The sequence below is a fragment of the Lagopus leucura genome, unplaced genomic scaffold (assembly GCF_019238085.1).
Source record: "Lagopus leucura isolate 7727_CA_CO unplaced genomic scaffold, USGS_WTPT01 Super-Scaffold_100002, whole genome shotgun sequence".
Lineage (NCBI taxonomy): Eukaryota > Metazoa > Chordata > Aves > Galliformes > Phasianidae > Lagopus > Lagopus leucura.
Window position 1 is genome coordinate 13,977,617 of NW_024962263.1, and position 14,567 is coordinate 13,992,183.

Sequence of the window (14,567 nt, forward strand, 5' to 3'; positions counted from 1 at the left end):
CTCACTGCAAGTTTCTGTCTTGTTCTCTTCCATAGGCTGGTCTACTAAGGGAGATGTCCTGGCACAACTGTGCTGGCAACATGTCTGGTAGCATCTGGTTTGCTGTATCTCCCTGTACTGTTGCTGCTGTGGGATAGACTGATTCTTAACCTGAAACAATCATTATTCTGAGTAAAAATCCATTTTACAGAATACAGTAGCTGCTTTGGGAGTTGGGGTGGAATAGCTATACTAGAAACCTTATTCTATCTCAAGTGTAGAAATGTTATTGTTCTGCAACAGAAGGGCTGGAAACATCCCCCATGTAAGCAGGTTTTTTTATGTTAACTCCACTGAGTTCCTTGGTACCTTTTAATAGCTCCCCTGTTGTTAGAACAGATACTTTTCCAAGTGAAAAGCCAACTTTATTATTTATCTCTGCCTGGCTTGGCTAAATTTGCTTATAATATTTATTCTCTTCAAATGGGTGTGGTTCTTAGAACAGCAGGCTTATAACAGCCTTGAAACTCACTTCACAGCCCCTAATCTAACACTTGCTGATCTATAAATGACAATTCTAGCACTGTGTGAAAGTACTGTTAAATACTTATTTCTATCATCTAGCACACCAACATGCAACAAGGTGCAAAGAAGCACTACTGCAAAGTTTTGTATTCACTGCAATATGGCACTTTCAATATTTAATATGCTGTACTGACTTTATAAATTGCACTTTGTGGTACTGCCAAGCAAGAAGAAAAGACAGAATTGAGTTTTTCTTGTGAGAGATGCTAAGTCTGTCTAAGTTGCAGGAAAAAAAATAGACCTTAAGACCTAGATGCATAGTAAAGAATTTGGATGTGAGTTTGCCTTGAGTTTTCCTAGGAGAATCCATTTGCTATTGAGACAGCATATCTGTGGTGACATTACATGATTTTATATATTATACATTTACACAACAGGCATGAGCAGCCTCTCTATTATATATTGGGACACTCCATGGACAAGATAGAGCCAGCTTTCAACAGGAAAAGGGAAAAGTAAAAAAAAAAAAAAGAAAAAAAAAAGGAGGAAAGGGAAAAAAAAACAAATCACCAGGTCAGACCAAGTCACTGTACTGACCTGGTGGAGGTTGTGTTAGCTCCCTCAAGAGCTGACACAGGCAGTATTCATAGGGGATCACTCCTGTCCCAGCTGCAGACATGTGACAGCAGTCCCCTCTAAACAGTGAGTAGAGGGTGGTTAGAGAGGCTTTTGAACTGCAGGCCTGTAAGGCTTGGCAGCCATCTTTGCTGTCCCCAATGGTCTGAGGAGGGTTAGGATTCACTGACTGGCTCTCAGCATCCAGCTCTACTCTGAGCTTGTGATTTGCTGCAGGCAGCCCTATGCAGAGGTGGGCAAGGAGCAGGTCTGTGGCAAAAAGGTCCCCTGAAGGGTGCAGCATCTGCAGCAGCTGTATGAGGAGAGTGGCTCGTGCTGAGGAGCCTGTGGCAGGTGCTGCTGAGCTTCTGCTTCTCTTCCCACATGTCTGAAAGCCATTGAGGAACCAGGCGGTTCTTCTCCTGTGCCAGAACCAGGTTTTGGGCAGATTGCCTACAGGATGCTCTGATTTCCAGGAGGCCACAAAGGGACAGGCTTTCAAAGGCTTTCATAATCTCAAATTGTGAAGGAGAACTGAGGAGAGAGAGAGTATGAGAAGGGCCTAGCTGTGTCACTGTCATCACGTGGGCACACCAGGCTCAGCCCCACCATGCGTTGGAGCACCTAACCCATGGGATGCAGGATGGGGGCTCAGCTCCCTCTGAAATCTTGCACTTCTGTGCTCTGAAAACCCATCTGAGCTACAATGTGGGCACTTACAAAGCACCAGCTGCCTTTCCCTACACCCGAAGACACGTAGTGCCTTCCACTGCAGATGTGTCCTTCCCAACACTGCTGGACACTGCAAAGCAATTCACTCCTCCTCTGAGCTGCAAGTGGGCCCACAAAATCAGAATTTCTGTCATCGTGCTTGGATGTGTCTAAAACTCTGGAATCTTACCACTCTCTTTATTTATTACCCTGAAAGTAATGAATTCCAGGGATTAATTTTTAATCCCTTTTAATTTTCTGTTTATTAACTTTTTTCCCTCATCTTTTATTTTTAGAGTAAATTGGAGCTGTTTAAGATTCACTAAAGATGTGAAGGGGGAGAAGACAGGAAATAGATCCATGCCTGTAATTCTAGTATTAAATACTGTTTTAAAACTAAGTACACGAGATCAGTTATTTATGAGGTATATTAAAAAAAAAAAAAAAAAGAAAAAAAAAGCATCTTCCCTCAGTGCTCTGCTTTAGGCCATGTCCCTGTTTTGGGACCCAGGAGGGCTTTCAGCTCCTGGAATTGGATATGTCTGATGGCTACCCGTTTGGGTTTTTTCCATCTAGCCTCTCCTAGATGACTTGGTATAAAGAACAGCCATAGGACAGGTTTGACAAACCAGCAGAAACAGCAAATGGTACACAAGCTGTAGAGGAAATTGTTCTGGCTTGAGACTGTGACATCTCCCCCCGCTCCCACCGCTGGACAAAAATTACTTAGCTTGGCAAAGCAGATAAGCACACCCACTGAGAGACTTCTGATTAAAATGTCACCTTCTGGTGAAGTCTTTAACAACGTTGGCTGAGTAGTTTATTAAAAGAAAAAGAAAAAAAAAAAACCACCAAAGTTATATACCCTGCTTTTCAGTCCACTAGAATGACAATTGATTTTTGCTTATTTGTGCATTCAGGGTTTGTATCTGAAGGGGGAAGAAAAAAAATGCAAAAAAAGCATAAGAAATTACTTCCTCTGGTAGAGTGCCAGCCTTTTCCATCTGTAAAGCATTTTCTGAGTGACTTATCTAATTCTTGCAACATCCTGATGAGGTAGGCATTATTTCCCTACTTTACAGCAAAACTGGGGAGAGAGTCAGTGAGAAGGAACCCTGGGCTGCCACCAGGGGAACTCAGGACATAGAAGTTCTCCTCCCTCCTTTGCAGTTTCTTCTTTTGACTCAACGGTCGGTGATGACCTTGGAGCTACAACAGCCCTCCTACACTTTGGAACAGGCAGAAGTAGAAAAGCCTGAGTCCTGCCTCCCCAGCACAGTGGCCTTTAACACTGACGTGCATGTGGAAGCCATCGCAAATACAAAGCACAGTTACTTTCTATTCCTTCCTCCAGGTCATGGTCTAATATGGAGTCTAGGTTCCTAGAAGCCATCTAAAAACAAGGTACTGGGGCTACTGACCGCACACACATGCATGCACTCACATCTCTCCAGCAATGCTAGGTCAGAAGAATATATACATAGCAGTCAATGAACTATATATATGTGTGTTAATACAATTCAGTGCATTGGGGGCAATGGCAAGTTCTGGAAAAACACTTAGATTTAAATGACCATTAGGCCTCTCTAACTTCCTCATGAGTAAAATGTGTTGGATGTTTTTTCTCAGCTGACTCTACTTTGTATAATAAACCTTCATTCCATCACCACTACTTTTGACTATAATACATAGGTTAAACTAGGGTACCTCATTACATTGGGATGTGCAATACACAATCAACAGAGCAGTTGTCTGAGCTGAATAATCTGAATACAAGTAAAAAGAGCAAGTGAGCTTAAACAGTAATATACTCCAATTTACAATATAAGCAGAACAAGTAAAAATATTGCTCCCCATCTGATCTTTTTTTTTCCCCTCCACCACTGCTGTGCCTGTAAGGTTGGCTTGATAAACTTGGATGCCCTAAAAAATAAGAACTTTGCCTCTTGGAAGCTCATAAAATGATACTAGAAAAAGTTTTCTGACAGCTGATCCACACTGCAGTCATTAGACAACTGGAACCGTTCGAACAGAGAACCCTTTCACAGAGCTGTGGAGAAATAGAAAGAAATAGCCACTTCACGTATCTCAATGCTGTTTCTGAAAATGAAGGAGGGAAAAAAAAGGCAACATATTAAGAGTCTTTGTCACTGTCCATTGAGCCATACATATCTGCCAGCTTTTTAAACCGCGGCCCCCAGTCACTGAGGTAATCATAGTCCTGGTCTCCATCTGTGGTCACCGACTCCAAGGAGCTGAGGGACTCTGCCACAGAACCATTACCTTCGTAAGCGTAGGTCGCTAACGAGTCATACGGGGGGGCTGCTGGGTCTGTATCATTCTCCTTTAACCTTTGGTTAATGAAATCTCTGACATCCGTGTTATCTCGGGCTGTTGCAGTCCGCCGTGGCATAAAAAGCGTTTCTGGCACAATGTCTCTGCGTAATTTATTATCATCTATGGCTTCGGGGTTCCTCAGCGTGCCGATATCAAATGCCTGGGTGTCTTCCTCTCCACCACCTTCATCATTATAACTGACAATGTTGTCTCTGATGTCTTCTTTGGAAATAATCAAAGGCTCTTTTTTCCTTTGCCGTCTCAGTGCTGCAAACAACACCACTGTAACTGGAAACATAAACAGGGGAGAGAGGAAGAGAAACGTTAATCCCCCAGCTCCATTAAAACCCAGATGAAGTGCTGAGCTAGGGCTTAAGTTCTAAGCTTGAAAAGATGTTTTGCAAAACTGCAAATGTGCATGTCAAGTTTTTAGACTGTGCTTCTTCTGCTTGTGAGCACTGTGAGAGATGTTGTGGCATGAGTTTGCAGCAGACAAAGGAGATGTCAAGCTAGTAAGAAGCTGAGCAGTGCCTTCTTGTCAGCAGGCCTATTTTTACCCAGAATTATATAGCAACTCTGTTGCTTGGAGAACAGAAGTAGTTCCATGAGAGCTGGGAAGGGGGAAAGACCTGCACCAAAACTCATTATATATGTGTTATATACCTTGAACATCTGGGATGAGATGAAACTTATGCCAAGGACAAAACTAGCGTCCACTGGGCTTAACAAAAGTTTAGCAAAGGTGTACTTCAAGTCCTTCCTTCTCTGGAATAATTTAAGATATGGCATGGATTCTCAACTCACTCCAAGTCCAAGTTTATTAACTTTCCTGGCATGCTTTTACAATGGATACCGTGTTTTAAAGTGTATAGCTTTGCCTTATAAAGTGTATAACTTAAAGACTGTGAAATATGAGATATTGCCGTATGGCAATGGCTTTATTAATCTGCCAAAGGATTATGTTTCTCAAAAGGTATTTTATACTTTTCATTCTAAGGTGGATGTATATATATATATAATCTATTCAGAAGTCAGGAATTCTTTCAAAGGCCCTGGTCCAAACCTAAATAATTTTACACAATAACAATCACTGGAGAAGTATGCACAGAGGGTAGGAGGTGATATGTTAAACATTTTATTTCTTTTAGAAGTTGATTTCATATTTCTTAGCCAGATTCTACTTTGAGATGGTAAATCACCAAATATTTACAAATGAACAGCAGTAAGGAGCAATGTATTATTGCTTGGTAGTTTGAAGTCCACAGTGCCCAATATTTCAGTTCTGCTGTGCAAACTTGGAGAAAAAAAGACAGATCTTGCGGTCTTTCAGAGTTCTTTCAGAGCAAAGCAAAACAAATCAGAAAATGCCTAAGCTCACTGATATGAGACTATAAGGTAGATCCACATTCATCATTCATGTCAGCTGTATTTCTAAAACTGTATTTGTAAAATGGTGTGTGAGTCAAAGCACAGTAACAGACTTCTCTTTTTTTCAGTCCCTTCCTTGATTGTAACCCTGTTAAGAGCAATACCAAGGACTCAGAACATTTCCAAAACAAAATTTTAGTCCATTGAAATTTGGTGTCTCTTGACAGACAATAATCTGCTTTTTGTTGCCCTTGTTTGTTTGTGGTTTTTAGTTGTTGTTTGTTTATTTGTTTTTAACGATTGGCTTCCATGGAGAATGGCTTAGAGCTAGATGCTATCTGTAGATGTGCTGAAGCATTACTTTTTCTCTCTTTTTGACTGTAGAGAGATTCCAGTACAATAGTTTAAAGCAGGAAAATATGCTAATTCTTATTGTATATTTACCATAGGAATAGTGTGAGTAAGAAAGAACATTTGTTAATAGAAATCAAAAAGAAATAAGTAAGGTGGAAAAACTGAAGGAGGGAGAATGGTTCAGACAGCAAAAACTTTGGGTTCATATCCCAGTGATGATTTATTTCTGGTGTCACTTAAAGACCCTAGTTTGAGTGATGCTTATTTGTTCAGCTGTGTTATAACGGAGAACTCTTGTCCTTATGAGCATTAAGCTGTGATACTATAAAAGAGGGCTAGGAAAAGGTCTATCTTAGAGAACAGAGATAGCTGGAGTAAATTTTGGAGAACTTGAAAAATAGAGTCAATTCTGAATGTTCTTCTATTATAGGGCTGTCAGAATTATCTGAGAAAGCATAGGATTGATAGTTTTTACATGGAAGAGTTTCCAAAGTATTTCATTTACAACAAAAAATGTGTTGTACAGAATATTCTTCTTATTTTGCACTGAACTTGTAGGCAAAAAAAAAACAAAAAACAAAAAACAACAACAACAAAGAGAAAACAACTCAACATTAGATGTTATACATTAAAGTACATCACCCTTATATGCATGTCAGTTTTTAGGAATATCCGTGGCCTTCTGATAAGCCACTAGACCTGCTCAGTCTGAAAATAAACCTAGCACTTTACAGGCACTTTTTGTTGCTGCTAAACTTTAAGCTGTGGCTCAGGTCTGCCCAGAGTATTGTTTTTCACTCAGTAGTGATTGCACATGCAAACCTTGCAACCAGCCTGAAAATAGAAAATTATATAGCTGAGTTAATTGAAAATCTGCTTATGGTGCATGGTGGCGTGAGCAGTAATTGACCTAAAGTGCTGCTTAGCACACAGAATCAATTATTTTCGATTGACATAAAACAGGAAATCGTTTAATGTCAGATTGATATTAATGAGCACGGTTGTATTAACTAGTGCAAGACTATCTGCAGCATTAGATTGATTTCTTTTTCTGGAAAGGAACTTGATACAAAGTGAGCTCAACCCTTAAAGGCCATGATATCATGTTTTGAAAAATAAATTTAATGGCAAATTAAGGTTGAGATTGTTTTTCTAGGAATTTTTTTTTTCTGAAGAGATGATAGCGCTTATCTGGGCAAGCCATGATTACATTGTTGAAGTTTGAGTGTCACTATCTGGTCTTTGATTCATCATTGGAAGGAGAAATCATTTGTCAACTGTAATGCTCACAGTGATGAGCATATGGTGATGAGTATGTCTGAGGAAGATACAAGCATAGTAAAAACAAGTGGAATCCCTAGGGAATATCTTCTCCCCTTCTTGACTCTAGTGCTATGACATTGGTCTGATTCCCTTCTTTTCTGGTCAGATGCTAATCGTGACTAATAAAGTCGATTTTGTGTGTTGTACAATTCTCCACAGACTAATAGATTATATCTAATGGCCGATGGACACATCTCAATTTTACTGAACAAGAGGAGTGGAATCTGCATGAGAGGGTTGTGGGAGATGTTGCAAACTTGCCTTATTTTTCAACTAATAAACAAAAAGATGACCACCTGTGAATGCTGTAGCCAGAGATCTGCACGTCCTTAAGATGTTAGAATGCTTTAGTAGCCACCCCATTTCAGCATCCTTTTCCAGTGGAACAGAAGCCCCAAGTGTGACTTTTTTGCCCCTAGGTTAGACATGGGAACATAACTGTTTAAAACTAAGTTATCTGAACCCCTTCTGAGATCGACAGGAAGAGATAGATTCACTCTGCAGAGTGTGGATAGTCTAATCGACCTCAAATACTAGTAAGGCGATTGGATGGATGGCTTTCTGGAGGTGCCCGTTTCTTTCCATTGAGCAAAGGGTGTAGCCCTGCTGTCTCATCTTGCTTGGACGTCTCTAGCTTTTAGACAGCTGAGATTAGGTAGGATGTATTCCGTACACCATATCGCCAGCATCCCTCACAGGAGGAAATACAATAATATAAATGTCAGATAAGACATGGATGCTTCTGCTTTGTTCTTTTTCTAGCCTTGGTATAACAACTTGCAGCAGTAGAAAATAAGCCACTGACATCTATGATACCGACTGCTTTGATCTGAAAGTTTTAACCCCTTGCACCATTTGTTTTGAGGTAAGCCTTTTGGATTTCTTAACTGTTCTGAAAGTATTAAGGAGAGAAACTTTCCATGTGGTTTGGTGGGGTTTTTGTTGTTGTTGTTGTTGTTTGTGTGTGTGTTTGAAATGCTGAAAACCAATTCAAGCACGTAAAGAACAGAATACCTCTGAGGCACTTACCAAGTAATATAATGATACAGAGAAGAATGGCAATAAGAGCCCCAGTGCTAAGACCAGTAGGATGAATCAAGGCTTCAGCGTTACAGGACAGCATCTTTCCTCGATGGTCGCAAGCGCATACCCGAATAGTCACCGTTTCAGTGCTGCTCTGGATAGGGTAGTCATTGTCTGATATTACCACTGGCAAAAAGTAGGTACTCATTTCATGCCGGTTATATCTGGTTTTTCGGGTGAAAATCCCCGCTGTGTTGTCTGCAATCATAAAGCACACATTTTATCTTCACCTGAGGACTGAAAGCAAGAGTGAGATCAATAAGAAAATTCCTTCTAGAAATTCACCTCGGTTGTCCTGGAGTGTAAAGTTTGAGCTGCTGGCTGCCTCTGGAGCTATGGAGAATGAAAACTGGTGTCCACTGTAAGAGTCATCTTTATCAACAGCACTCAACGTTTGTATCAGCTGAAACAATGAAATAATACAATTATCTTCAGTGTCAGTGAACCTTATGCTTATGTATGATTTTACTGTGGTTTTTTTTCTTTCTTTCTTTCCCTGCTTTAACGTAGCTGATGCTGCTATCATATGCATAACAAAAGCGATGCATGTGCTACTGATGCTGCTTCGGATCACCATGCTATTGTTTCCCATACCATTAGCCAATAACAAAATGAATTTGAAAGTTGGCAGGAGAATCACATAGACTTTGAGAGCAGGTTTGGGTTGACGCCACTCCAGCTGGGTAGAAAGCTTTGCATGTGACAGGCAGCAGAAATGAAAGATGAGACAGTCGAGTCTGGCTACATATTCATCTAACCAAATCCCATGTAACTAGAATTGTTTGGCTGACTCTTCCAAATTATGTGCTACTTTGAACCATTTAGTAATAGATCTGGTAGAGTGAGAGTTATCTGGCAGAAAATAATTATCTCAGAGACAGGACTGTAATAGTTTTTGAAGGAGACAGTGAAGGTGCCTGAATATAGCAGAAAATCACAGAGGGAAAATGAATCAGAGATAACAAGGCACAGTATAGAAAACAAGTGTAAAACATAGTATCATATTAGCTACAAGAATACTAAGGGTAATCAGATGCTGTGCAGCCACTGTTTAGTTCAATCTTGCCAAACTGACACTCTGATGCAGTGCAAGGTATATCTCTTGATGAGGTGGTGCAAGAGAAGTAGCAAACTCAATTCATTTTGAATACTTTTTTAGTACAAGCACACAACACACCTGTTCTGCCTTTGCATTTTCACAGACAAAGGTCTCATAAAACATGGCAAACTCTGGAGCGTTGTCATTTACATCCAAAACCTTAATGAACACTGGGACACGGCTGCTTTGTTTTGGGTTGTCTGAAATGATAAAACCAGAAAAAAAACAGATTTTATTTAGCCCAGCTACTGACCCAGTATAGAAGAAAAGGACAGATTTAGGGGCTCAGTGCCTTCATTCCTTTCTCATTCATTATTTTCTGTTAATTCCTGGGAAATACATTAGGAGATAAATTCACAAAACTGTGCTGTATTATCATACTCTGATTCTGTGTAAACATTACAGTTAATATTGGGTAGGAGTTCAAGGTTTACCTTTGCCTTTGGACATTCTGAACATGATTGCAAATGTATGTACAATATCTATAAAAACACAATGCCAGAATTAAATGAAATCTATTTATTAGCCTGCTTGATTGTAACAGTGTTCTCAGAACGTATTCACTTCCTTAACTCTGAAACAGGAAGACTGAATATTCATGCAGATGGAGTTGCCGGCTTTTTTCTCTCCCCCTATAAGAGGCAATATTCCCTCCCCTGCAAATCTCGTGACAGAGTTCCTTAAGCTACCATGATTACCATTACTATACATAAATAATAACCACTGCTGTGATCACAGACATTTTCTAATCTTCTGTGGATTGATTTGATTTGGCTAATATTCTAGAGTTGATTTTAAAACATATCAGCTGAAGAACACCAGCACTATATAAAATCTGCAGATTTCTGTAAGCTTTTTTTTTTTTTTTTTTTTTTTCTTTAAGGACTTGGTAGGATCAAGAGATTGGATTTGACAATTTGAAAAGGATATTACTGAGCATAAAATACTGATAAAAACATTGTTATCCTCATAGACAAAAATTTAAAAAATTATTGGAAATGTAGCACATTGTGCAGACCATTTCCTTTCCTATTGGATTACAAAAGAGACAGATCTTCATCAAAAAGATACTCAAAGTGGGAAAGAAAGGCAATGTGCAGCAACCTTGCCTGAGAGGCATGAAGGAAGAAACAGGCAAGACTCTGAGTCAAAAGGACGCATCATAATTACCATCAGCTCCTAAGTTGTATAAGACCCCTGAGCAAATTTGTCATCACTAATCAAGAGTAAACCAAGAGACGTTTCCAGACTTGATCAGTGCCCCATGTCCTCCATATGATGCAAAAATGATCCAGGACAGCTCACCTAGGCATATCCACTGTAGTACTTGGGAGTGTGTGGGAGTGTGAGAATGAAATCTATCACGGAATGAGTGGGACTGAAATGAAATTTATTTAAAATAAATCCCCACCTCCTCCCATTCATGAGGACTCACACTGTGTTTTTCTACATTAATTTCCAACCCATATAAATGTAGTTTATTAATACATTTTAATCTATGTTCCAAGTAAAAAAAAACAAAAACAAAACAAAACAGGGGAATAAAATACAGATCTATGAGTTTGCAAGCTTCTACAGGCATTCATTATAGTAGTCTGTTGAGTTAAGCTTTAATAAAAGCCCTATTACTGTATTTATCAAACTTTCATAAATTTGAAAACGCGTTCTCCAAAATTGGCACCGTATATTCGTATTACAGAGCTCAGTCATTTGGACAAAATACTGCACTTTAAAGCTCCACAGTCCCATTGAAGTTAATATGATTCCATTAGGCATAAAACACTTCCTAATATAAACCACTGGGCTGAATTCATTCAAAGTATAAAATATCTATGTACAATATAGACTAGGCTGAATTTTATGCTAAAATACATCAATACAAATGTTGAATTTTTATAATAGGCAGAAATCAAATTACTCATTTGAATTTGCGGGGCTACTTGCAAGACTATTTATGAGCGTAGCTTTCTAAAAAATGTATTCAAATATATTGCCAATTTTTTTTTTCCTCTCCAAAATTACAATTGTTTTCTTTCCTGCTTTTTTGAGCTATTAACTACATATTTTCATTTTACTTCAAGGTACTTAAGATCTTCACAATTTAAAATGAGAGTATAATAAATAGAATCTATATAAAAAACCAATATATTCTATGGATGGGGGCCTTTTTTTCTGATTTTATGGAAATATGAGTTGAAATACGTTTATACATCATAAAAACCCTTTTTGTCTTCTTTCAAATTATTTTTGCAAATGAATTGGAATAGTTGGGTTTGTTTGTTTGTTTCTTTTGCATTATCCTTTAATTACTACTGAGCTCCACCTCTAAAGAAAAAGCTCCACCATATAAAACAGACCTATCTGCTTAAAATCCATCTCTATAGTAGTATGTTTTATGTTTACCTATCAACTGCTAAACATTTTTTTTTTCTGAATGCTGCTCCAATGTCCTGACAATGTTGATTTACCTTTAAGAGTTAAGTAAAGGATATTTATTTTAAAACACCCTCAGAACTGTCTCTGGTGAGCTGTGATTCTGCAGGTGTGAGTCAGGAGCGCTGTGTACTGAGCTTCATTATCAGTTTGCCTCTGACTGTGGCAGATGTAGCGATCCTGTGTTTCATGAAGTAATTGTTTGCAACATTCAGAGCAACATTCAGGACTGCTGAGTAACTGCAGCTTATACAAATACGAACAGGAGAACATTAGAAAATGCAGCTATCTGCACTTACTGATAATTTTAGAAAATTCAAGGCAAAACAACTTCTGTATTTCCATTTGTTTTATACCATAAAACAAACCTGTGAACAGTCATCACTGAAAGTTGTTTCTCTTTACGACTTTACCACTTTTTTTTTTTTTTTTTTTTTTGCATTCATCTCTTTTTGTGTGTCCTGCCTGTAACTGGCATGGATCATTTAGATTACTTCTTTAGTAATCTAAATTAGTGATCCTGTGTTACTGAGAGCAACTAATGTTAGTAGAATGGAATTCAGTAAGCCTTGCTAGAAATGTCAAGTTTTAGCCAGGAGCATTAAGCAGTGGTGTTTTCCAGTTTAGTCTCTTGAGACTAAAATTAGTGAGGTAGCCTGGATCAGACTAAGCCTTGTTTCAGTAGTAGCTGCTTTTCAGCCAAGAAAATTGCCTTTGGAAGGCATATACCCTAGTTATGCCAAATTTGGTCTAGGCTCAGAGATGTACAGCCTGGGAAGACAGTTGCAGCTTGCAATGTTTCAGAGTAAAGAAGAATTGTAATTAAGGAAGAAACTTGTTTCAGACTCAGAAGGTTTAACTGAGAGCATTTGGCCCAGTAGAAGCTCTGCCCTGAGGGAACGAGGAAAGGACTGAAATGAGTATTTCATATGGATACTAACATGGTTTTCAGATACTACACAGTTTGCTGCAGTGCATGTTATTTCAGTTCCACTGGGATCAAAGTAAGTGTGCTTCTTGGTATTCTTTCCTTTTTAGGTGTTTATTTTTTCCCTCCTCTCCTATCCAGGAGCACTGTCTCTAGTGTACAACTCTTGACCCTAGACCACTCCTTTAAAGACTTTACAGAAACACAAACATCTGGCAAACAGCTAGATGTCAGTGTTTGGTATGCAGAAACCACATACCTGGCATAAAAAGGTGCAAGCTTAAGAGAGAGAAAAAACTATTTTAAAAAAACATAATTCCTGTAGGCCCTAGTGCACTGGTCTTCTGTGCACAAGGCCATCTGTTTGCCTCACTAGTACCACATGTATCACAACAGTTTTCAGCTTAAAAAAAAAAAAAACAAAAACAAAAAACCCCACCAAAACGAACAAAAAAAACCCTCTGCAGAGTAAAGAAAACTGGAGTCAAGTACCTCTTAGTTACATTCTTCTCAGCATTCAGCAGCTGAGTGAGCCATACACAAACATACACTCAAAATGAGAAAGTAGAACTTGTATTTCTCTCAGATCACATTCTTGAAAAAAATGCCATTTAACCTCTGGGACAGTCCCAGATCTGATAATACTAGATCAATCTACCATTCTGTCATGCTTCATTGTCGTAGGCACTGGGAGTCTGCAAAGGTGAATGGGATTGTATTCTGTAATATGCCATATGTTTATAGGTGGAACATTAAAATAAAGAGGCTCATTAAGGCTGCTTAGCATACATGGCTTTATCTAGATCCCTGGCATGTCAGTTCATAAAATAAACATGACTACCGTAACCACAAGATTACTTTTTCTGACCAGTCCTAAACTAAGCAACAGACAAGTTTGTAACCTGGTATTCTGAATTAAAGAAAATAAATACAGAAGTTAGAAATTGAAAAAATAAAAAAGCTGATTAAGACTTGGGCACCTAGCTCAGCCCAGCCACCTCATCCCTAACTGAAAACATCCTGCCATTCAGTCTGGATCAGAACAAAGTCACTCAAGGAATGCCATTCAACCATAAGCCATTTCATTTGCTGCATACCACGGTTTGGAACTCATAGAGTCATTGTGACAATTACTGATCAGAAAATATAGAATTCTTGCTTTCCTCCCTTCTCAGCTGTTACCTCTTCATGCACTGCATCCTGAGTAAACACAAAACTGTAGACCATTTTTTCAGAGTTACCACTTCTTCATTAGTATTGAGCGGCCTATCCATATAACCTGACATCTGTCCAGCTGTGCTTTCCACACTCTCAGTTAGAAGGCTAAGTTCATTACATCAGGAACAGCAGTGGTATTTAGGTTTGACTTACTGATCTCTGCTGCTATTACTGTAATGTTGTGCCATAGCAATGTTTCCCGGTCAAGAGTTTTTGAAGTAAATATTGAACCATTTCCTGAGTTGATGTTGAATACTCTGTCCATATCAGTGTGTCGATCTACAGAATACCTGCAAATGCAGAGAGAGGAGTTAGAAGATTGTTTTCCATTTATTTTCTATGTACTTAAACCATTTTCTAAGACTAGACGTCAAACACCCATTAAATGGGGTTGCCTTTTGTTTTCAGTGCAGGCTTCGGTGTCTTTATATATTCACACAAAGAGCTTTTTCTGAGCTTCTGGATAATGACACACTGGAGGTTTGATTTAGAAGGTGGGGCATTGTCATTGAATGAATGGATTACTGTGGAATTTACATACCTCTGAGAATCATCAAAGCTTTGTTTTTAGTGAGAAATGTGAAGTCTGTGTCC

At 38.9% G+C, this 14,567-nt stretch overlaps 1 protein-coding gene across 1 annotated transcript in view; it reads right to left on the reverse strand.

Annotated features, from left to right (window-relative positions):
- Positions 1-2,684: 2,684 nt before the first annotated feature.
- Positions 2,685-14,567, reverse strand: part of CDH6 (cadherin 6) — a 106,800-nt gene continuing 94,917 nt past the window's right edge. The window contains exons 9-13 of the mRNA XM_042869293.1: positions 14,127-14,263; positions 9,473-9,594; positions 8,581-8,698; positions 8,242-8,493; positions 2,685-4,455 (exon numbers count right to left, since the gene is read on the reverse strand). Coding sequence (XP_042725227.1) covers positions 3,965-4,455; positions 8,242-8,493; positions 8,581-8,698; positions 9,473-9,594; positions 14,127-14,263 — 1,120 coding nt within the window. The 3' untranslated portion in view covers positions 2,685-3,964. The remainder of the gene's footprint in view (positions 4,456-8,241; positions 8,494-8,580; positions 8,699-9,472; positions 9,595-14,126; positions 14,264-14,567) is intronic.